This window comes from Chlamydotis macqueenii, chromosome 3 (genome assembly GCF_036417535.1).
Source record: "Chlamydotis macqueenii isolate bChlMac1 chromosome 3, bChlMac1.mat, whole genome shotgun sequence".
In the NCBI taxonomy this organism is placed as follows: domain Eukaryota; kingdom Metazoa; phylum Chordata; class Aves; order Otidiformes; family Otididae; genus Chlamydotis; species Chlamydotis macqueenii.
Window position 1 is genome coordinate 28893805 of NC_141558.1, and position 25129 is coordinate 28918933.

Sequence of the window (25129 nt, forward strand, 5' to 3'; positions counted from 1 at the left end):
CTGCAATATTATGGCACCAGTTGTCTACAGTTATTTCGTTTAGTTCATAAATGCTGTACATAATCCTTCCAATTCTTCCCGTTCCAAAGACAAAAAATAACCTAGATACAGAATAAAATTTAGATAATAGCAAATCAATGTCATTTTGTCTTCTGCATGCCTTATTTTCATTAACAATCAAGCCCATAGTTGTAATGCAAAATAAATGTGATCTTGTTAGTGTTCATTTTCAAATAAATGTAAGTTTTACATTGTTTATAAATTCAAGTGTAAAATACTTTTGCAGGAGTCAGAATAAACATTTCTTTTTTCACCATACAGATGACAACTTCAGAGGAGGATTTTTAATGAAATGTGTCATAAGAATATATATTTTAAGTGGAACATGTTCATTAATTGCTGTTGAAATTTGGTTTTAGGACAATCATACTGAGATGCTTGATAATTCAAACTGTCCTGTCTTGTACTGAAATGGAGCACTTTCACACCATTACAGTGAAGATACAATGTACACTTTTGAGCTATACACAACTTGTTCATTGTGTTGTACCACTTCTCTCAGTGTTGATTGTTCCTATACCCTAAAAAATCAGGCTGGTTAAACTGCCTTCAGCCAAATGATAAAAGATTATACTTTTCTATGCTCTTTATGTAACGTGAAACTGTTTCAGATTTTTCCCACTACAACAATATTACATATTTGAGATATGATTATGTTAGTTATTAGCTAATTCATTATCATGTGGTTGTTAGTTTGCTGTATTTGTGCATTCACTGGAATAAGTCAAGCTATCTAGATGTGCAGGGTACATTTAGACCTGCGTGTGACAAACCCTTTTTACTACTTATTTAACAGCACTACCAAATGCCTGAACTGCAAGTGCTGCCCCGCTCACTTTTCAGTTTTTCTGCTGAGTTATGCTGTTTCTCTTTTAAGAGGCCAAGTCCTTCATTTTGGTGCTCCCAATTTCATAGTTTTAGAGTAACTTTCTTTCAGTCAAATATACCTTCAAGATGTCCTCGTAGTGCATTCCTAGGAAACCTTATGCTATCTTTCCACACTCAAGTTTTCTGCATAGCATCTGCCCGTGAACCCACTTGCCATCCACTTGCACCTTGTATTTATTGCCTATCACAGATGGGCCTTAGTTATTAGAAGGTTATACAGTCAGCATGCTGCAAGACACTGTAATTTGTCTATTTGTCACACGAGGTCTCTCAGAATAGGATTCAAGGTGTTCCTGCTGAACCATGTCAAGCAGACAGATGCATCATCATACAGATCTCTCACCTGTTACCAGCATAATGACTCGAGGATGCCTCTTGAATGGGTAGTAACAATGCAGCTGGTCTTTTTATTCGTTTCCCCACTAGATTACAGTTCATACCTCTGAGAAAGGTGCATGGATTTAACCTCAAAAATTCTTAGTAAGTCTAAAAGTAAGTTTTAATCTTTGGAATATCAATTATCATAGATTTATGAAATGCTTGAATGATCAGAATCAGGCTTTTGATGAGCTGTTATTTAACCTATGTATATATTCTCATGCAGAAACATTACATTAAAAATCACTCCCATCCTAAGCATCATAATAGATGTTATGATATCAAGCCTAGGCAGTGTCTGTAGTAATACATTACACAATGTCAGAAATGTGAAGTTCCTGGCATCTATACTTAAAAGCTGACAGAAAAAAAAACAATTTTAAAAGTAGCAATTACCCTGGAAGATAAATAGTAATAAAACTTGCTAGACAGATTAGGTGATGTAATTTATATCAATAAAACTTACAAACAATATCAGGTGCGAAAGACAAAATAATGCTTAGTTTTCATATGGATTTTTAGGTGCTTGTATTTTTTTTCAGTACGTAAGAGACAATGTTCTCCATTAGTATTTAAAGATATAATCCCTATACTGAGGTCTTCATATTTAAAAATCAATCAGAAATAAGAATTCATTTCATACATAGACATTTTTGCTTTATGCATCATTTGGAAGTCAGTCTTCTCTTAGCAAATTTTTGCACAGCGAGACTTACATATGGAGGAACTGTGCCACAGCAGTCAATCTTATATTAAACCATGCTGCTGCTTAAAAGGTCACACCAGGTGAAGTGTACAATGAGGCATCTGAAAGTCTTTGTGCCAGATTCAGTTTCATTCTGTCAACGTAGATAATTCTTTACTGCTTATGAAGGAAGCATGGACAATGACTGGTGTGAAAGCAAAATGTTCAGCTGCAGCGGGACCGAAATGCTACCTTGCTTATCGTTGGATGGTATACAAAAGGAAGATTGCTATGATAAAAAGCCTTGGAGCAGAGAGAGAGAACAAGGATGAAAAAAGGTGATCTTATAGTATCACTCAGAGAATGAACTAAATCCATGGCTTTACATTACAAACAGAGTATTAAAAAAATAACACCCACATCTTCAGCAGCAGATGTAACAATGCTTTAGAAAGGAGGCATTATCCTGATTTATAGATACCAAACAAGATACTCTCTTTAATATACTTCATTCTGAAACTTCCATGATGCAAATATTTAATTCCCATTTTGCTAAAAAATAAGAGTTTTATCCTCAAGAAATATATCTTAACAAATATCAGAAAACAACTTATTTTGCCACAATGCAGTAGGACTAACTACAGGAAGTACTAGAATTACTTCTAATTTGCTTGTAAATTATTTGTAGATCCTGTAAGTACTGATTGTATGCACGGAGAAAATCCGACTTGACAGGTACATGGAAATGTGCACCCATATCTCAGAAAAGAACACTTTAACTCCACTGCAGTGCACAGACACGATCCGCATAAAATTTCATTTTTTTTCAAAATTACATCTATAGACAGACAAACTTTTAAGGTGGAGAATAAGACAATTTAAGCTTTTCAATTTGTTTTTATGGCAGGCATATGCAAAACTAACATGTTATATCAAATGCTGAGGTACGTTGCTGTTGTTTTCTTGGCAAACTTCTTTTTTTCCCATCTAAGATAAGAAGATAGTAAAAAGAGAAAAGATAATAAGATAAGAAGCTCGGCTAAACTTACACAAGACAGCTCCTGGTTTACATATGCTTACTCCAGAGAAACTCTTTGCCAAAACAAATGAGGTGAATGGATGCCTTTGCCAATCCTATAAGCTAAATTTGTAGGACTTGTGCAGTATGACTACTACATTACTCACTAGGGCGCTCAGCACTGTGTGGTGTGTTGTAAGCAAAACAGGCATTTTAAGCAAACATTTCTGTTCAATATCTGATTAATGACTCACTTTTCTAAGCTGAGTATTAGGATCTGATGAAGCTATACATTTCTAAATGATACCAAGAGAAACTCTAAATCCCTTTAGACCAGTTAGAGCTACGGGAATACAAAGTTCCTGCAAATACTATTACCAAAGTGTGCTTTTCTTTCCCTCTACTACACGTTAATACCTTCCAGGTTCCTCCTGCTAGCCTCATTTGATCAGCCCTGTAATTCTCACACATCCTATTCAACTATTGTTATGAACAAAGCTTTCTAGGTTATTCCTGCAGCTCAATTCCCACCATTGAAGCAGAAGTGCTTGTACACACCCCAGTCCACATTTTGACGGCATTACATTCTTCAAGTCCATCTTGCTGTTCAGCATGTCTATAAAACTTGCATTGAAAAAGTAAAACAGTCAACACGAAAAAAATGAGCTCAAACTCCAAGACGGAAGCACAGAGGCTGTAGAAGCAGGGATGGCCTACCCAGCAGCATGGAAATGTACTTTTCTGTTGAATTATCACTTTTTAGTTAATCTTTGAAGAGATAACTTTTCATAACTTATAAACTAATTCATGTATAGCAACAAAAAGTATAGTTCAAGTTCCATTTTTATTGCAGTAACAAGTAGAACATGTTAATAAAAGTATTGATTATTAACCCAATTTGAATACAATGGTTAGAACAATGTATTCATGAAAGCTGTAATTTTGCCAGACCTGCAGCCATTTGTAATCCTTGCTGTCCCTGAAGAAGAGAGACTGAGGCAATAATTATTCTGAGCAATACCGGAACAAAAAAATTGCAATTTTCTAAGTGAAGTCTACAGTTCTGTTTGATTGTGTTGCAGTAGAGTTGTAATCTCTACTGTTAGTTAATTAGAAACCTAATTAGCTAAGAAGTAACATCTAGGAGCATATGGCTAAGTCCCTAAAGAGATTTCTGGCTTTCCAAAGCCTAAAATAGCTATTACTAGCCCAAGTCAAAACAGTAGACCTCAGTCTCTCAGTACAACACATATTAAGAGATGAGTGCCTAAGTATGAGTCATGTGAGCCAGCAAATGGTATCTGGAGCAGCTATGAAACCTCAGTACTAGGAAATCAATTGGACCAGAAATTTGAACCAGATTTTCCTGCATCTGAGGATATGGATGTTATAGCCATCATACGGACAATTTTTATTTCTTCTGTCCAATGAATATTTTAATAAACAAAGATTTCCTGGAGGACATTAGACGATAAAGGAAAAAACCCCAAAACTTTCATATCCAATTGCTCAGTGGTTCTTACAGCCTTTGAGGATATAACAGATATGAGTTCAAGTATTTGCATCATGATAGTGAAAGGCAATTAGGAAAACAAAACAAACAAAATCTACAATTGTTTAATCCACACCTGGCTTTGGTAGTAAGCTTATTCTAGGTACTGAAATGCTCTGAAGATGCTTTCAACATGAAACCTGCAAGAAGAAACACCCAGTCTGAGATTCCCTCACTGAGACCATTTCTGTGCTGGAAGCCTTCAGTTGTCTAAAGACTAGACCATTAAGTGGGACTGTGAGTATCTCAGTGCAGCCTGATAAAGCAATTGGTAAAAAATTAAGTATCCGAAATTTTCTCAATCTCGTTTCAAACTGGGATCTTCACTTGTATCTTGGACTGGATTTAGTCTGACAACAGTGCAAGTGTGCTTTGAGGAGGACTGGACTATAAGAAAGCTGGTACTCTGTGTAGCGTTTACAAGAGGAATTACGACAGGGAACTAGATTACTATAACATTGGAGGGATTAATTTTGGCATTAACAAAATTACATTTAGCTGTCTACACATATTATTTATAAGCGTGAAAATACCCAATATGATCAACCGTGACGTAAGAGAGGATTCAGTTGCTTAAACATGTTTGTCACTTGCCACTGAGATGCTTTAGCATATCCAGGCCATCTGCATGGGCCTGGCTGGTACAACAGCAAACACAGGACCTGCTGCAGTTGGCAGTGCTGGGGGCAACGAATATCAGAAGCCCTGGGGTTGAAAAATAAGGGACTTTCTAAGAGAAGGAAAATCGAGGACACCTGGTGGTGGAAAAAGATAAGGGGCACCTGGTGGTGGTTAGAGGAACTGTGGGTATAAAAGCATGGAAACAGGAGGAATAGTGGGCTCTCTGTCTAGCTTGTGGTAGGGTCTGAGACTTTGCTCTATGTGACTGAACTATGCTCTAAACAACTATGCACCAACAGGCAGCTGGAAGCTGTGAGGGATCTATGGCAGCAGGCAACCAGGGCCTATTTTCAGATGTTGTAGTTTAGCCTTGCTCAGGACCAGGCTACACAGTCTCTCTCTCACTCACTCCCCTCACCCTCCAGTGGGGCAGGAAGGAGAACTGGTTAAGAAAAGAAGGCAAAACTTGTGCGCTGAGATGAAAAAAAAAAAGTTTAAGGGAACAATAAAAGAAAAGAAAACAGAGATGCAAAACAAACAAACAAAACCCAATAACAGAAAAGCACACAATTTACTGTACAATAGCTCATGGAGGATCCTGAAACCCAGCTTCCTCCTGAGTAGCTCCCCTCAGCACCCTCCTCACTGATGTACTGAGCATGATGTCACTTGGGATGGAATAGCCCTTTGGCCAATTTCGGTAAACTATCCCAGCTGTGTTCCCCAGCCACAGGGGCCACCAGCTCCAGTTCCTCTCCCAGCTCAGGTGAAAATTAACTCTATCCTAGCCAGAACCAGGACATCAGACAACTGAACAGCACTGCTATGCAACACAGTCAACAGATCTAGAAAGAGGTTCACTTTATCCTGAAATAGCCTCCTCCAAGGCTCCATTCAATTTCCTAAATGTAGGTGCCTACTGTTACTTTTTCACAACCTCTATTGCCTAACCTTCCTGTGCCATTCCAGGAAGGCACAGATGTCCAACAGATCCTGTACCGTATCTATGAAACCTCTCTGGATCCGTTTGGATACAAGTTTGAATGCCAGGGCATCTCAAACAGCACTAAGTAACTACATTTAGAAAAGCTTATCACCTTAATAGCTTCACTGACTCTATTGACTAGACGTTCATTGACCATAATGGGAACTTCTGTATCAAACTCATATGTAGATACTTAAATCTAGGTGCCTTGCCTTTAAAACCACTTCCTACCTTTGACGCAGTTTCTAACTTTGAACATCTTCACAAAGTAAGGTGACTAGCATATTTTCAGCAAAACATTCATGGTCATACAAGAAATCTGAAAATAATTCCAGAGCCATCCTGCTAAGTGTTAGTTAGCTGGCTGTATCTTGTTCTTATTCAACTGGGTAACTGGAGGGAATGATAAGTGCATGACTGAATTTTTATTGGGACATCACGTTGCTGATGGCTGACGTGGTATGGAGGGCATTACTGTTGTACTGCATATTAATGCCTTCATTTTGTCATGCATGACTTCTACTTGAGTTTATTTATGCCTAATCCCTGGCATATATTTAAGTTGGCAACTGACTTTATTCTACTTGACATTTAAAATGATACAGAGAAATACTACAAATGCATGTTTTCTTGTGCCTATCATGAATATTAAGTTTACTGGACAGTTACTGATAAATCTGAAAGTTTAGATTGATTTTTAGGTAAAACTTTGTAATAGCACCTTTTAACCTTATTGGACTTGAGTGCTATATCTAGTATTTAAAGATTTTCTCATGTTGCCACAAGGTTTCAAAAAATAATAGTGGAAACAGAAGGCTTGAGGGAACCAGTGTTGTTTAAATGACTAAGAGAACACAATAGTCACTGTGACACAAAACAACAAGCTGTCCCAGGAGAAAGGTCCAGGCACTTTCTGCAGTCTGAGGTCTGCACCACAACCTCTCCCTTCAGCAGCTTCGTCTTCATGGAGGCATCGGCCATTGCTGGGGTAGACGGTGCATACCCCCCAGCTGGAGCTCCAGCCTTTGCTCTCAGATGAGTGCCCACCATTCTGCCTTGAGGGTCAGGTAGGATGAGTGCCTTTGACTTGTGCAGATGGTCACAGAACGATGCCTAGTTGCTGGGTTACATGTACTTCAAGTTTTCCAGTTGGCCAGTGGAATGCCTCTCCTTCAAAGAGGTGCTCTCCCTGCACGCCCTCTCATGAGAAACACGGGTGAACAAGCAAACTTCAACTACAGTTGAAGAAATATATTCATTAGCTTTTTTCTTTGTGAAAAGGGCAGCAACATTCCATTATGATGCCTTGAAGTCAAGAAAAATGATTTAATAGATTTTATGAAAGTATCTGGCACAAACTAATCCTGCTAAAGAAGAGAACTGCTGAATAATTTAAATTTTATGGAAATACGGTGATGAAAATCGTGCTTATTTTAGCCACCGGCAATTCTTCTCCAATACTGCCATCTATGGAATCTTTCAAACATTACAGTGCTGTCCCCTTAAATGAGACTATTATCTGGTCTGTGAAGTCTCACAGTTAACTAATCTGAAATTATAGGTCTTCATTCCTCTGCAAAATTGAGTAAATTATCTAGGATATAAATGTTACATGCTTAGTACCTAGAGGAATTCTAGCTTTCGTAGAAATAAATCTCAGTACTTAACAGAATGTCAGAGGAAGTTCATTGACTCCAAATTTATTTCTGCTCAAGTTCTCCATGATCTTAAGTAATACTGTTTATGTCAAGATGAGAGACTTGATTTAATTCATTAAAAAAATGACAAGAAAAAAAAATGCCACAAATGTTTGGATGATAGAAGACTATTTCAGGGAAATGTTATATATAATTGCTAGGTAAAATTTTTCTCTAAATCTTAATTGTTGGCCACTGCTAAAGGCAGGATTACTGGCTTCACAGAGGGGCACTGTTCTTTTAAGAGGAATAAACTGCTGACATACAACTTAGTAGAGATTGGAATATTTGCAGGCAGTCATTACAGATAATATGCCTGCATTTTTAATGTTAATATATCTTAATAACTACTAGTTATGAAAAAGATACTGTGTACACATATACAATAATGACGTCCTATAAATCAAACTATCTGCAGCAAAAGGGTTTTAGACTGTTGCTGCTTCCCTAGGCAGAATCATCCTTGACACTTGATCTTGGTAACTTTTTGTCACAGTAGTAATCACATTGAAGCTAACAGGTCTACTCTATACTTGCAGGACAGCTGAAACAGCCAGGTCCTTAGAGATTTCTCCCACTTCAGGAACTCTTTGAGATATCTAATTACAAAGGAACTCACTGAGCCAAACAGAATAAGCTGGAATTTGGTGTTCAAAGCCATGCAGTAGATTCTCCCAGACAAAGTGCTGGGAGCTGGAACTTCTTGTTGGTTTTGAACATTGTGTGTTAATGACATAACTAGACTAAATTACATGCTGCTCTGGGCTGAAGCTTCACTTCTTAATCAGAAGACAACTTAGAGTTGTCTGGTACTTTAGTTGCAAACTTTAATTCAAATGAACGAAAGATTTTGTTAACATCATATTTTGGTGTCCCAGAAAATGTAACTACTTAAAAAAAACCTAGATAAACTACTTCCCCATATTCCTAATCCTTGTGGTTAAGGGAGTGAATTAACACTATACCAGATCTTGGCAATGTTTGGTTGCCATTTATGTACTCCAGGATGTGGGTTGGTTTTCCTGTGTTACTGTTACATTTGTGACCTTTTCAAACCAGTGGAACAGAATTATCTGTTGTTTCATGTGTCATGGACAGTCTTAGAAGTGGTCTGAGTCCAGAGGGCAATGTTAAAACCAAGTAAAAAAGACTCCTGTATAAATTTTCCATTTCCTTCCCATTTCATTACAACCACTTTTATTTCTGGCAGTATAAATGATTTTTTTTTTTTTGTTGGTTTACATCAGTGTTACCTTTAGAAACCTAATACTTGAAGAATCATCCTGTCTTACAAGTGTTAATGGGTTCGGACAACACTGTACATCCAAGAAGTGGAGCTTTAAATTATTCTAGAATTAATATATTACTCTGCCTTGCCTGAGAAGGCTTTGTTCCTTGGACCCAATCAGATCTTATTTCCAACCCCCTCCTCTCTTCCTAGTGCTTCTTATGGATGCTTGCCTTGTCAAAGTAGGTCTTAAATTTCATAAGCATCTTCCTACTGCACTTTAGTCATCAGCGTGCTGCCTACCTGCTAAACCTCTTGAACTTTCTCCTAGAAGTGCAAGTCCTGGCACTTGCGTTGGCAGGTTGAAATATGCAATGAAATGAAATCAAATATTTGCTCTTACAGTGTCAGACTAAAAAAATATGTGTGTACTACCTGCTGAATATTCATTGATAATGTACAGCCTATAGGAAATGCAGGATAATTTAAGCTGCTACCCTCTCCTCATCAAGTGGGTTGATTTATTCTGATTTCCTGTAAAATATATGATTCAATACACATCTTACTGCAACCTCCTGAGAATACTGCTCAGTATTTACATTTTGGCAAAGACCATCATGAAAGTAGACCAAGTAAGCACTGTGAATTTCAGGCCATATTAAAACTATGTTTTTTAACTGATCTTGCTCTGCGTGGGTTTACTTTTGTTCTAACTTAGTTTTCCAACTATTGAACACTTGCTAGTGCAGCTCCAACTTCTAAAGCTTAACCATAATGTACTGCATTGCTGTGCTGACAGTCATTGCATCTTTGGTGGTTTGAGCTGCTGCTCTAAGCAGGACAGATCACGTTACTCTTTAAGAACAGTTACGTCCTCGTCTGCACATATGCTTTTATCTTGCATGCACACAGTTCAAAAAGAACCACAAACATTTTTAGTGTTTGCTAGGCAAGTTAGTGCTTGATTATTGTCAGTTTCTGTTTAAGTACCATTAACATTTGTGGTCAGAGTGCTCTTCCGTATTATTGTGATTCTACTCCTACCGTCTCACTTATTCCCTTCACCTGACTTGTTCTTGTCCAATCCATACCATTGTACTGTATTTACCAGTTGTTATTATTTAGCAAAGCCCTATTTGTTCTTACTCTTTGTTATTCTCCTCTGCTTTTTTGCCTCATAAATCTCTTCTGTCTTTTTCTCACACTTTTTTCCTTCTTCCTTGCACATTCATTAGTCTCCATCATTTAATTTCCCTTTGTTCTCTCCTGGTCCCTTGAGCTGTTCATTGCTCTCTGTCTCTTTTTCTTTTGGCTCCAATAACCACCATCAATCTAGAGATGAGCTATTCAATCTTGATAAGCAGCTGTTTTTTTAGCAATTTGCCATCCTCTAAAAGTGCAAACTGCACTTTGATAAATCTCATGATAATTCATTATTCTGCCAGAGTTAAGGTGAAATGCAGGGCAAAGAGTTTGGTCAGGACCCATAGTCCCTATTTGTAAAAAGAAAACTTTTAAATAAAACAGAAAGGAACCCTCTAATGTGTTAACCAGGTGGAGGAATTACTAAAAGGAAGACAATCTACAAGAAATACAATTTTCTGTTGCTCAAGTACAAGCTATTTGTAGTGGTAATAGTGGCTATCACAGGAAGATAGAAATCTATTCTGAAACCATAATACAGGAGTGTTTAGCTGATTAATTTCCTGCTTTACATACAGCACATGTCCTGTTGTTCAGTGTCCTGAATCCAGATGGCATTACTTTTGAAAATCTCACTTGAAATGCGAATTCAAAGTTGAAAAGTTCACATAAAGAGCCCTGAAAAGATGTTGCAATAGAGGCAATAGAGCAAGCACATTCTTACATGGAATAAAGAATTTAACAATGACTTTCCAGAAGCTATATTCTCTTTGATTTGAGCCTACCAATTGCAAGTGCTTTCTGTAACGGGATTTTAAAACTATCCATCTGGACTGCAAATCAGGTCAAATGCAGTTCAGCTTGTCAGTTCTGTATTGAAACTTGGTCTGTAGGTACAAAAGGGAGGCCGGACCTTGGCAGGCAGTTTGAAAAGGGAACTGGAGTTCTCAAAAAGATGTAGAGAGCTTCTTGAAGGAAAAACATAAGCTTCTACAACATTAACTTGAATCTAAGAGATGCGGAATAGAGAGTGCGGACTGTACTACATCCCTTGCACACAGAGCCATTTCAGATACTCACTTCAGAAAAGACCCTGAACTGGTAGCCCCTGTGTATCCACATTGTTCAATATTCATTTGTGCAGTCTCTTAGAGAAGAAAAGAGACAGATAAAGACTTCCTATACGTGATGGTAAGAAAAGCAAAACCAGTAAATTGAGGACATATTTTGAGGGTGACAAGTTGGAAGAAAGCCAGGGAAAAAAGACACGGAAAAATTTTTACAGAGATGTTTGCATCTTTTATCATCATTCTCAGTGCATCCTTACCTAGTAGCTGCTGAAGTCAACAGGAACCTCTCCCTTAGTGTCAGTAGAAACTGGATAAGGTTCCAGATGCTTCCTACTTCTGAAGTGTACTCAAAAGTATACTACTGAGCTCTTAAGTGTATTTCTCAACATACTTAATTGTAGTGAGCTTGGAAATTCAACTAAGCACTATAACACTGCTCTGCAATGCTTCATGTCCCCCCAGTATCTGACAATGCTGAGCTGACCGTGAATTTGGCTGAATGATTTGAAAAAACTGAAGGAACAAATTGTGTTAAAAATAAGCAGTCAGAAAACAGTATCTAACAATTCATAGTTTTAAATTACTTGATTTTTCTAACTGAAAGGAGCACTACTTTCTTAAATAAAATCTATTTTACACTTTGTGTCTCTATGTCACATTTAGTTGACATATTACAAAATACAGTGTTTTTCCACCTGAGCATTATTGCATAACTGTATGCACAGCGTACAATCCATCTGACATACCTTGTTCACAATAGGTGCCGGTTGTTCCAAGAGGACAGTGACACGTGTAGCCGTTAGGTAGCGGCACACAGGTACCGCCTTGTTTACATAGATGTGGAGGATCATGCTCTGGTTCACATACTGACACTGTTTCTGTGCAAAATGCACCTTTCCATCCAGCAGGACATTCACAGCTACAGTGGATAAGTGAGTGAAAGAAAAGAATGCAACATTATTACCAAAAGAAATCAACATGTCGATACCAATGTAATCAAGATTTTCAAGTTTGGATACCTATATTTAGTCATCTGATTCAAAACAGTTAAAAGAAAAGAGTAGGAAGAAAGTTTCTCATTTAACTTTTTGAAATGTTTATTTCATTGTAAAAAACCCCCATACTTAATAGGAAATATTTTATTTTGAATCTTAGCATTACAATATTAAATAGTTAAAATGAAATATGTTAGACCTATTTGTATTTTAGAATTTAGTGACATTTTATGATTAAAAAAAATTGTTCCCCTGAATAAAAGCATTTATTGTTTTTTCCCTGAAATTTTATTTCTCAAGACTAAGAATGAAACCTCATATTTTTGACTGGTTCTTAGCCCCTGTCTTTTTGTATATGTGCAAAATCTTGAATTTTTCTTCAAATTCACTGAGCTACACTTTCTCCGTTAATCAGTCCACTGTTTCTGGGCAAAACATAATGAAGAGTCTGTGAAAGTCTGCTGTTTCACCAAACCTTCAGATCAGACAGCAACATGTAAACAAAGCATGGCCAACAAGCCCTTCAGAGTGATAAACAGCTATTTGGAATGAAGGGAAAAGAGGACCGGCCTTGCAAAAGCAAAAGCATCTCAATTCATCAAAGTCAGCACCAGAATACTTTCTGTCTCAGCTATAAACGTTATGCTTTGATGCATGAAAACTACTGAGAAGGGGAAGTCATTTAACTCCCTGAGTGGCAAGCAGAAATGTCCCTTTCTTGTGCTGTGAAGCAGGGTGTTTGGAGCTAAAGCTACTGCTGCTGGGCAGCAGACACAAAGGTTCTTCCCCTTTCCCTTGCTTGTATCTGCATGTATCTAAGTTTCTCTTCAATTTTGTCTTTTAGAACCTAATAAAAGTTAGGTTTCTAAATGAATTGAAAATTATTTGCACAGAGCTGAACATGTTTGCTATGGCATACAGTGGCAAAGGTCTATAAGCAAATGCAACCTCTTCTACTGAACACTCCTAAGCAAGCTGGACAGGGGTTGAGAAGTTCAGTTCCAAAATTTCCTAATCTTTAGAGAGATAAGGGAAGGGGCAGCATTTCGAATCTTTTCCATCATGTGGCCTGCCATGCTGGTCTAGTTTTCTCTGTATTTTCTTGGTTGTGGTTGCTTGCTTTTTATTCCAGATCAGAAGAACCCAATAGCTTGCAACATCACCAGTGCCTTGATTCTCTGGGATTTAAAGACCCATTTAGAATCACAGCATATCTCAAGTTGGAAGTGACCCATAAAGATCATGGCGTCCAACTCCCTGCTCCTTGCAGGACTACATAAAACTAAATCATATGACTGAGAGGGTCATCTAGACGCTCCTTGAATTATTTTTAGATATAAGAGGTAAGATGCATTCTGAGACCAAGATATCTAATTTTATGTTACATTAGGTGCCCAAATGGCCTCCAGTTGCCTTCCTAGAGGTATGTGAGAGAGGCAACTTGAGACCAGGGAGACAAGATACTGACAGAGACCACTGCATGCTCAAGGTTAGGCAATGGGATCCTCGAGTGGGTGCTTGAGCTCATATGCTAATCAATAGTGATCCAGCTGAAACAGTTAGGGGAACCGGAACACTATCCATCCCACAAATCAATACATGCATGACTGTAATGATAAGGTGCTACATTCAGTTGATTCTGTTGGAGCAAGTCCAGAGAACGGCCACAAAGATGATCAGAGGGCTGGAGCATCTCTCCTATGAGGACAGGCTGAGAGAGTTGGGACTGTTCAACCTGGAGAAGAGGAGACTCTGGGGAGACCTTATAGCAGCCTTCCAATACCTAAAGGGGGCCTACAGGAAAGACAGGGAAAAATTCTTCAGTAGGGCCTGTTGTAATAGCATGAGGGGTAATGGTTTTAAAATAGAGGGAGGTAGATTTAAATTAGACATCAGGAAAAAAAAATTTTATGCTGAGGGTTGTAGAACACTGGAACAGGTTGCCCTGAGAGGTAGTGGATGCCCCACCCCTGGAAACATTCAGGGTCAGGTTGGATGACGCTCTGAGCAACCTGATCTAGTTGGAGATGTCCCTGCTCCTTGCCAGGGGGTTGGACTTTTAAAGGTCCCTTCCAACCTTAACTATTCTATGATTCTGTGAACTATATTTAAACAAAGAACAATGGAACGCTGCAAAATTGTCCTATTAAAAAAGCCAAATTGGATGACAATTTTTAGATAGCAAAGCCACCCCCAAAAGTAGAAACTTTTATTGATCTAAACCACAACAACTAAACAGAGTTTTCCATATAAACTATAAAAGTATGTCCTTGTATTAAAGTTTGGTTCCATCCTTGCAGTGAAAATTGGTTCTATTGGAATCTAACCTACTAATGAAACTACAGCACCTCATTTTATGAAGCAGCTCTCTACCATATGGGATACGACTTCATTTCCTAAACCGAAATGCCTACTGCTATTTGAAAGCTATAGAGTACTGAGAAATCCACGTGCAGGTGTGACAGAAGACTTACGTGAGTCCTAAGCTCTTCTGAAGAGGCAGCTGAAGGCCAAAAGGGGTATGTGAAGTGACACTACATGCTTTCATTTAGCAAAATGAATCCTGCTCATTATGTCTGATGTTCTGTTCAAAGTGCACACAAGACATACTTTTTCTTTTATTTCAGAAACAAGCAGTAGCCATAACACATCACAGACAATCTTGTTATATGTAATTTTCTATTGTGTATGATTCTATGCTATAAATAAAATAATAGAGGATATTCCCTTGAACATAAAATTCTTCATTTTATTATTAAAATATTTCCTATCTACTTTGTTAAAACATAGTAGCTGTGCTCTGTTGCTGGCCAGAATGTAAAGTTTAATGCTGTATATTTCTGCTTCTATTTAAATCGAAGCATTATCCCTATAGCAACTGTTCTACAGCTTAATGGTAATGCACACTTTCTGGCAGGGTGGTGAAAACAAGACATAAAAATAGCTCAAAACAGCAGCAAAAACCTCTGGAGAGATCTCATTTCAGGAGAAAAAAATATTTGAACACAAATCCAGTTCCCTCAAGGACTGTGCTCTTCAAAGGAACACAGATGATTTGAAAACAGAAATAAATTCCCTCTGAGAAAATGTGAGATAGTATTGACATCTGCTGTACATTAACGAAAACTATATGCATGCTACATCCACACCTCTTTGGCAATATTTCACTTTTTTTCTGTGAGAGGAAAAGGTAGCCATTATTGGTACATGCATGCATACAAGCATAGTCTGTGAAGACCTAGCTGTTTTGAAATATGAGGAGAGGAATAAAATTCAGTAGTAGGGCACTACAAATTAATATCAACAAACAAAGAAAGCTCAGGAAAAATAAATTACACCCCTCCTCTACACCCCTGCAAGGTTATAAAACTCCTTAAACAAATCTGGAATAGAAATTATGAAACTATAATGATGAAAAAGAACTTTGCTTATAAATTCAAGCTTCCAATGTAGCTATGTCACCAGCTGGCACTCCAGCCTGCCACCTGCTTTGCAAATGTTCTCTGGACCTTGCTGCTGGTGGCTCTGTGTCCCTTATAGACATGAAGATGACTTAGCACTGCTGGGTACTTTGCTGAAGCAAAGGTGCTGGGTGGTGTAGGTGGGTAGGTGGGAGTGGCATGCTTCTGCCCACATTTCTGATACTTTTTTTTTCCTTGCAGTTGTGGTTTTGTATCTCCTCTAATATGCTGATAAGTGAAAAGAGTGCCATTCTCCTTTCTTGTTCCTCAGAAAGTTCAAACACTCTGAATGGCAAAGAGTTAACTATTCTGGAAGAATAATGCAAAGTGCAGTAGTTGGGACATACTGTAGCACAACAATTGGAAAGCAGTCCCAAAAATGTTTCCTTCATTACTGTTATTAAGAAAATATAAATACACTCATAAGGGGAATGGGGAGGAAACTGCATGCGGCATCTCAGGGGTGAATTTTCCAAATTTTAGTACAGTCCTACTAGCTTTAAAAAGTAAGTTTTTTACTTACTTTCTAAAGCTAGTAAGTTTTCTTACAGATGAAGATTTGTCTCAGGGGCAGCAAAACTAATTACTGTATAATCCTCTCTCCAACACAGAGCTAGTAGATTGTTTTTAGCTTGACAGATATGCAAACTCTTTTCTTTGTAGCACACAGAAGGACAAATCTTTGTTGTTTTGAAGAAGAATCATACACAGAGGCTCCACAGTGCAAAGCCTGTCTTTTTCTTCTTATCTGTCTTGCTGCCTACAGTGTTTTCAGTCAGTGTTTTCAGATGTTTTAAATCAGCACTTTTCTCTTTTTAAAAATACTATGCAAATATGTGTAAATAAATGAACACATGCGGAAAAACATGAGGGGAGGCAAGTATAATAAATCTTGGCAGATACTTTTAAAATCAAAAGCGCTCCTCAGCAAAGGTTTTACAGCTGAGTTCCAAAGTGTTTGAAAACAAGATTTATAACAATGGAAGTGTTGACACGCAACAGCAATTTGGTACTGCAAATGTATTTCCTTCTTATATGCCTTACAGTCTGGACACTAAGATCCATCTACACTTACTGATAAGGCATGAAAGACCATAGACTTGTCTTCTGGGCCAGCTGTCCCTGCCACCACTTATTATCCCATAGATCAGGCAGGTGAACAGCTGATATAATGAACTGACGTAGTTCAAACAGTATTAACATGAGATCCTTGTTTTGTTTGAAATAGATTAAGGTCTTACATGACCAGACCAGCCAGCAGATCTGGAAAGGCAGCAGCGAATGAACACTTGAGAATGGCACGAAGAGTGACCAGGGAAGGTGCAATTGAGAGTCAGGGAAGTACCCACAGAAATCAGAACTGGAGGCACAGAGAACTCTGTGTATTAGTGAGAGACTGAGCAGGAGAGAAGGATGCACAGGTGCTGGGTAAGGGAGGTCCTAAGGATTTAAACTAGTTCAGAACTTTTTGATGTTGGGCAGTCAGTGGTTTACTCCAGAAAGGGGTTCTTAGATGAAAATACTAATTTCTAGGAAACAGAAGTCACCTCTTTTTGCCTCATGAGCCATGTTCAGACATCAAGACAGTCAAGCTCTCCTCTTCACTATTTGTTTTCTGCTAGCTAGGCTGCTCACTTAGTTTAAAAAAAAAAAAAATCTTTCCTGAATATCTAGTTCTTCCCATGCATTTTGCAGTAAGTCTGGATGCTGGTGACTTCAGCGAGCAGAACCTGTCCATGGAATTTCTTTCAAAAGTTCCCCAGGAATTGTTCCAACATAATTTTAATATTTTAGTTTTGATTTTATTAATGTAAGATTAAAATTCTCTGTGTAACTGAACGAACCCTTCTGCAGTTTTGTTTCTTTCTAATAAGATGACAGGCTCCTAGAGACTTCTGTTATCAAGACACTAAATTACTATAGTTATTAGTGTAGAGATCAATCTATGCTGTAGTCTAAAAAAAAAAGTATACTTACAAAACAGTAGAGCCACCTTCTATGCACTTCCCACCATTTCTGCATTTTATTAAACTGCATGGGGAATCCTGACATTGTCCAACACTACGACCAGAATTGGGGTGACCTTCTGGAGTCCCTGGTGATTTAAACTCTTGATTCATGCTGGTGCGAAATTGAACATCAAAAATGCAACCTCAAAAGTAGAAAGAATAAATAAATGAAATTTAAAGCAGATACAAGAAGTCAAAACAAACCAAACAACTGGACAGTGTCAAGTCTCAATGAATGGACTCCACCAGAATGTCTTCAGTGGATGGGCAATCATATCATCTACAGGAGCTAAAGGTACGCTGGCTACTTTCAGTTCAGACATATGAGTGGATGATCGTAAGTTCCTTCATTTAATGATAGGTAAAACAACAGAGGTAATTTCTCAAGGAATAAACATAATATGAAGTCAGTGACTAAGGAGTAACTAAGTGCAATTTTGTGTTTACACACACATGCTCTTACAGGAATGCATCAATATCAAATAAAAGTGGTCAAAAAAAAAAAAAGCCCAGAAAAAAAGGAGAATAGAGACTAAGAAGTCTGTTTAATGTAAAATATGTAAGAATCCAGAAAACACTGACTAATTTAATGCAGGCAGGGAATGTAGACTTGAATTTCCTTAGGCTAAAAAGGACCCCTTCAGGGAAAGACCCAGATACTCCCCTTCTTAAGTGAATGCTTCAACCCCCAGTACATACGGATCACGCTGCACATGATCACATTTTAAAGTAGGTATATGCTGCACCTGTAGGCCCTTAATCTCAGAAAATAACTCAAAATTTCAATGTGTACTAGTAAGGTAAACACTTTCGGGGCCTATTACTTGGACTATTGTAAGAATATTTTTAGAGATGCTTGAGTGTCAGTGCCTGGATCTATGCCCTAACATTCTTTTAATTTGCTAATACATTGGTATCCCAAGTGCAAAGAGGAGCCAAAACTTCAGAGTGAAGGACAGATGTTCTCTGGCAGCTCATGCTAAGTCCGTGGGCTTTCTGGGGATTGCCTCTTGGGAGAGTCTTTGCTTTTCCTAGTGATGGAACAGGATGGTTAGCCCTACAGGTCTAACTTAATTAATCAGTGTTTCTTAGTCACATTTCCAGATCCACGTACTCATTTATGTATGGCAAAGCTGAAGATTATGCCATATATGATATCTTTTTAGATCAAACCCTAAGTAACTCTTCAAAATATACCTGAACATCCATGTGACTTAAAGTCATATTTAAAGGTAGCCTTAAGCACAATGTCATCTAGATCTATAAATAAATATATCTAATTTTAAACTAGAAACAAAGTTTTAAACCACTTTATTCTAACTAGTACAGTAATGTATTTGGAAATGCTCATGCCTTTCTAAACCTGATTTATAGAATTTAGCTGAGATATTGTAAATTCCCACAGTGCTTGAAATCATGAGAATAGTAGGTATTCAGCAGTGCATACCAGAGGCTCTCTGCTTAATATTAAAAGCATGGAAAGGATATGATATGGAGATTGCAAGTAATCATCACATTGCTTTTTAAAAAAAATTGCTTCATATGAGTTTTTGCATGAGAAAAAGACTTGCACCTGAAAGAGACAATGGCTGCCCAATAATTTTTACAATCACATAATTTGTTTTGAACAAAATGTAAGTAATATTTATAGCAAGATAACTATTTTAACTACAGTTACAACAATGTTAGTAAAAGTAGCTTTCTTAGGCAAGCTTTTTCCATATTAGACACAGTTTATAGTTCTCTATACTGCAACATAACTGGTAATTCAAAAACTCATACTAGGAATTTAAAAATAACCTAGTTTGATGATTATTTGCAGGCTTCATATTATTGCTTCTTTGTTTTTAACAGTGTTGGTTTTAGGCCATCATATGCTTGGTAAATCCTAACTAACGCTTCATTGGTTTATCAGTAGCAGATAAAGCATGTTCTGTTCTCCTGAGTCTTGCTGGAGTGCTAAGAAAAAGCAGCCCAGAGCTCTGTGTAAACAATGGAAAGCACAATGAGTACTCCAGAACTAGTAAGGTTGTCATGGAAAACAAACTGACGTTTGTGTTGATGACTAGTTTAACTGTACCAGCAGAACATCTAGGTTAGAAACAGTTCTCGAGCACTTGTAAACAAAGCATATAGTGGATACAAGAAGTTTTTGGCCCAACTGTATGAGTTCAACTGAGTTTTTAATTTAATTTTCTTATTTCTTCTAATTCTTAGTCGGTGAGATGCAGACGACGGACTCGGAGCAGCAATTTGAGTCTATTGTAGCAAGCACGATACCACCTTCTGCAGAGGGCTGTGCCTTCTTTCTGACCTGAACTCCCTTTGCTCTGCCAGTTCTGGGCCTCTTTTAATGAGAGACTGCCAACTATTCTGAATAGTGGAGAGGTCTTCTGACACAGCCAAGACTGCAAGAGGAATTCAAAAGAAGTTTCTGAATTTGTGAGTTAAACTTGGTTTGATCCTGAAGATCAGAGTTTGATGCAAGTAAGCTGAAATCAGATACAAGACAGTGCACTCACAGAGGATTCTGTCTAGCGACTCCTTTGACCACACTATAAAATAGTCAATGACTATTTTTTTAACTCTCAATTTAATTTATAGCGTTCATCCCAGCCAGAGATCACAAACCACTAAAAAGCCACCAAGGAAAATTCAGATTATAATAAAAAAATACGACTTCATTACTCAGCTTTATTTTTTTTTCCAATATGTCCTTATCATGCAAAGATTTTTTTTTTAAATCTCATTAGTCTCCCTTACCTGCCTGCAAGCACTTGGTACTAATTTGACTGAAAAATACACGAAGCAGGTGTTTTCAAGCAGATGTACTAAACATGCAACAAGAGAACTGACAGAAATAGATAGATAGATAAACTGTGGTCTATCTGAATGCAGTACTGAATTTACACAGTTCTAAAATCCTACCTGTCCTAAAGTCCTTTGCTTTTTCCCTGTTTTTCTTGACTGCTTGTGAGTAATGGGTGTTTGTCTAAAAGAGAATACAGCCCCTACAATGACTACCCAGAGCTGTTCTGAGTTGTGACACAAACACCCAGAGGGACTGTATGAATCATACCAAACTGTGATGCAAGAGGCAACACTGATTAAAAACTGCTTCAGAAGTCACTTTCCTTCTGTAACATCTGTGATGCAGGAACATAAAGAAAAGTAGTCTTTGCCCTGGAAGGCTTGCAATGTATTCTAGCTTACTATGAACAAAAACTTTTACCACAAGGCTATATTTGTATGTATTTGGAACTCAGCTGAGTTCTGGGTTTACTTTATTTTAAAAAGTGACTGCAGTGGCTGGAATTTTATTTACTTCTTTGCAAAATCATTTATATGAAGACACGGTTCTTTCAGTGTGCAATAGGTTCCTCAACAGTTCAGCTCTATGGTAAGTGCTTCATTTGCTTTTTACTCCTCCATTTAATACTATTTGCTGTCAAACAACAGATTTCTTCTATAGCCATACTTTATCCTATTTACGAACAGGACCACAGGAACAATCATTTGCTCCTCCCTCATTTCTAGATGCAAGCCCTGGCTCTCCATTAATTGCTTCTATGGCTAGAGACTGCATCCTGCCATCATGGTAGCACGGATCACCAAGTATCAAAACTTTCTCTCTTTCTCCCTGACACCAGATTTCTCTCTGCCTATCTCAGAGATGTGAGGTCTCAAAATTCAACTGTAACTCCTGGCTTTTTCCAAATAATTATCTATCTCATTTTGTGTAGGTGAGTCAGACCTGAACACGAAGCAGTCAATATTATACTCCATTTGAAATTGTCCATAATGAGGAGGCTGAGTCTCTTTGGCCACAAGACTTGCAGCTACCTAAAAACCACACTGACTTTTTAGAGCAGCAGCAGTATGCTCTGCTACACACCTCAGACAACTCCCAAAGGTCCCTTAATTACACTGTTGTAAGGCAATGAAGAAAAGCTGGACACTTAAGTAAACTACCCCACCACGTTCCCATTTACAAAAGGCTCCTGTAAGCCCACAAGAAGCTACAAATTCAGATGAAGCTCAAAGTTCGAATCACCTCGAACTCCACATGGACCTGGCTGCTTCATCTGAGCTGTAACTTTACTGGTTTCTTCAGCTTCTCACAGAGGCTGAAGGAAGTTTTCTAATGCTCCAGTACCATCAAACATTCTTCAGCCTATCAAAAGAAACTGTAGGTGCTAATCCCCACATTTCCTTCACTTAAAATTCCCAATCTTTTGATTATTAAATTACAGTTTATTAAAGACATTAATTTTCAGTTTCCTTCTCCCCCATGGAAATTACTTGAACAACAACTGCTAAAGGCATGCAGGTAAAGGAGGAAATGGGCTGGAACAGTAGCTGTACGGGGTACAAATCCTAGGTGACTGCACACCGACACTGAGGACAGTTAGTCTGCAGTAGCAGGCTGATCTCAGTATTTCTTGATCCAATAGTGATTGCCTACAAAAGGAGAGGTACACTCTGGTATTAGAAGCCAAATGGTTTTAATAAATCACGTCTTTAAAAGCAGTCAACAGCAGCTTTCAAAAGTCTGAGTGGTTTAATCAACTACGTGCTAGATAAATTTATCTTGACTGTCACTTCCAGAGCTTTTCTGTGGGCTCCCCATAGCTGCAGACTGATTGAAGTAAAATGGTTCAAAATTTTCTTTTTGTTAGTGGTATTGCAGTTCCTACCCTGAAGAAGGGCTACGGAGGTTTGTTTCTGGTCCTGAGGATCCTAAGAGATGAAACTGGGGAGATATCTGAGCTAGAAGAACAAATTAGATGCTGTCTGCATAAGAAAATGTCATAGAAAATTGGTCATAGGGAAGCGTAGCTTCCTTGAAAGTCAATATGCTCTGGAGAACAGAGACAAGCTGCTGCTGGGAACTGGAGCATGGAATAAATTAGCAAATATAGTAGACTTAATACTGTGAATGACAGGGACAAAGAAAGAACTGTTTATGTGCTACACATTTGACAAAAATTTGAGATAGAGACTTCTTCTTAAACAGTAATAAAAATCAGTAAGTAGTGTGGTAACTAACAGAATGTGAATTTTGAATTTTTTTTTTAAGAATATTCATCCTGCATTTGTAGAAATTTGGTCATCATAATACAGTTGCAACATGAGGAAACTGTAAAACTGTCAAAAGGTTTGTAGTGAAGCACCAGAGATTCCTGTTAGTCACCCCTAACATTAATATGTCTATAAAAAAAGCCAGAAGTACTTCACAAATACTGACACTATTGTAATACTTGCATAGACATTATGTTTTATGACATGCCAATTTGCAAGCTGTTAAGAAGCTATGACAAGTGTAACTATTCAATCCATACACCCTGAAAAGACAGAGACAGATGAAACGTTAATTGATATGACTTTCTGAGTGAAAAGTTGATCACAGGATAAGAAATTGATTTTGAGGAAGTTTCTGTGTAAGAAGAAAAAGTAAGGCGATGGCTAGAAAATAGGCAGTTATGTAGTCTTAGTGGAAATGGAGTGTAGTAGTGTATGAAAGTGAGTTTTATTGCTATGCTTGTCTTTCATAATGTGTCCCCAATTTTATAATTGAGAACCCAAACTTTGCTCTGCTATGGCAAAATGTTTTGTTTTCATTTGAAAGGCTTTCCAGTGCTTGAAATAAATTGAAGTTTACCTCACAAATATTGAGCACATTATTTCTGTGGAAGTAAGGAATGCAAATAAAGAAGTGTTATGAATAAAACCTTTGCTTCATTGCTGATATGTTAGGAGCTGAATTAAGATTTCTACAGAGCTTCAGATATCAATTTTGAGGTAGGAATTATTATCTGTTAGATAAATAGCTGAAATATTCCTAACAGGAATAGAGATGATCTAGAGATCTGGATCATCATGTCAGGAAAAAAAAAATCAGATTTCATGATGTCCTATCAGAAAGAATCTTTCAGCACGAAAACTATTATCCAAACCAGCACTGCCAGTGACAACGGTACTTTACCACAGAGAAGTCCAAAAGGAGTGATGCTGTAGAATAGGGACAGATAGGAAGAAATTACATCATGGCAAACTCCCATTTTTATCAGAAACAGAAAGTATTAAAAATATTTAGCAAAGCCTGTCTTTGCATCATGTTTCCTAGTTATCGTACTGAAATAATGAAAAAGTCACAGGAATCTCAGCCAAGGAGATTCTAGTTTGTTTCCTCATAAGACAGTGATTTTAGACCTTTGTTTCACAGGCAACTGAAACAATCTGATACATGTTATAAAAGGAATTGAAAACAGTATGATCTTTACCTTGAAAGCCGTTCTTAAATCTGGATCCCTCTGGTAGGAGTTCTGGAGTATACTCGCGATAGCCTCCTAAATAAAACTGACTGAAGACATTGAGTCCAACCAGTCTCCCAGGAGAAGTGGCAGTTTTATTCTTCTGATCATCCACCTTTCAATGAAACATTTATATTTGTTACAACAAAGGAATTTACCTTATTTGGGAACTACTAATAAAGACAGTTCTCCAAACTTAACGGGGAGACACAAAAGTAATTTTTAAACTTTCCATATAAAGCATGAAAAAAAAGAACACTTTCATTTAACAGTTATCCTTCTAAAGGAAATAATTTCTTACCTTCAGCCAGCCTTTTTGGAGATATCTGCCAAGATGGATAACATGAATATTGAGTGTCAGATCAAGTGGTTTACTAACGATTGTTGCTGTGCCAGAACCTAGATTATATCTATATACTACTCTGCCATTATGGAGGCCTAACACCAAGAAATCATCTCCATTCAGTCCTGAAAAGACAAAAATAGAATAACTACTTATTCCAGGATTTAGTGAATACTGATGCATAAGATATTCTCCAAATCTACTGAAAATATATCAGTTTAGGAAAATTTCAGTGAGGAAGGTTTTAAGTTTATTTTTAATATTCTCTGTTTAACTTGTCATACTATTTAAAGTATTCTTGCAAATTTAAAATAGAAACTGCAGAGATTTTGTACATATTTACAGGCTTTTTGAAGGAAGTCCTTTTCACACTAGAGTAGGTTAGTGACATCCACAAAATCTGTTAAGCTGGATGGATTTAGCAGTCATTGCTGTTCCCTCCCCCTGCAACATGAATAAATTCTCAACTTGCTCCAAAATATTAAAAAAAAGGAAAATTGAAATTCCAAGTGCATGTGAGAATAGCTCATGACTTAATTCTATTCCAGTATGCTTTCAGCTTTCATGGTAGGTACTTCAACAGCCTCAAAACTTGAGGGCACCTGCTGTTTTGAGGTAAGGGGAGCAACAGGGATACGAGTCAGAGGAAGCTCTAGGAGCTTCTGTCAAGATCAATCAGCTG

At 37.6% G+C, this 25129-nt stretch overlaps 1 protein-coding gene across 1 annotated transcript in view; it reads right to left on the reverse strand.

The window, feature by feature from the left end:
• Positions 1 to 25129, reverse strand: part of EYS (EGF-like photoreceptor maintenance factor) — an 827426-nt gene that overhangs the window by 14460 nt on the left and 787837 nt on the right. Inside the window, exons 43-46 of the mRNA XM_086745378.1 lie at positions 24406 to 24572; positions 24075 to 24219; positions 17759 to 17933; positions 12072 to 12244 (exon numbers count right to left, since the gene is read on the reverse strand). Of these exons, the coding sequence (XP_086601504.1) occupies positions 12072 to 12244; positions 17759 to 17933; positions 24075 to 24219; positions 24406 to 24572 (660 nt within the window). The remainder of the gene's footprint in view (positions 1 to 12071; positions 12245 to 17758; positions 17934 to 24074; positions 24220 to 24405; positions 24573 to 25129) is intronic.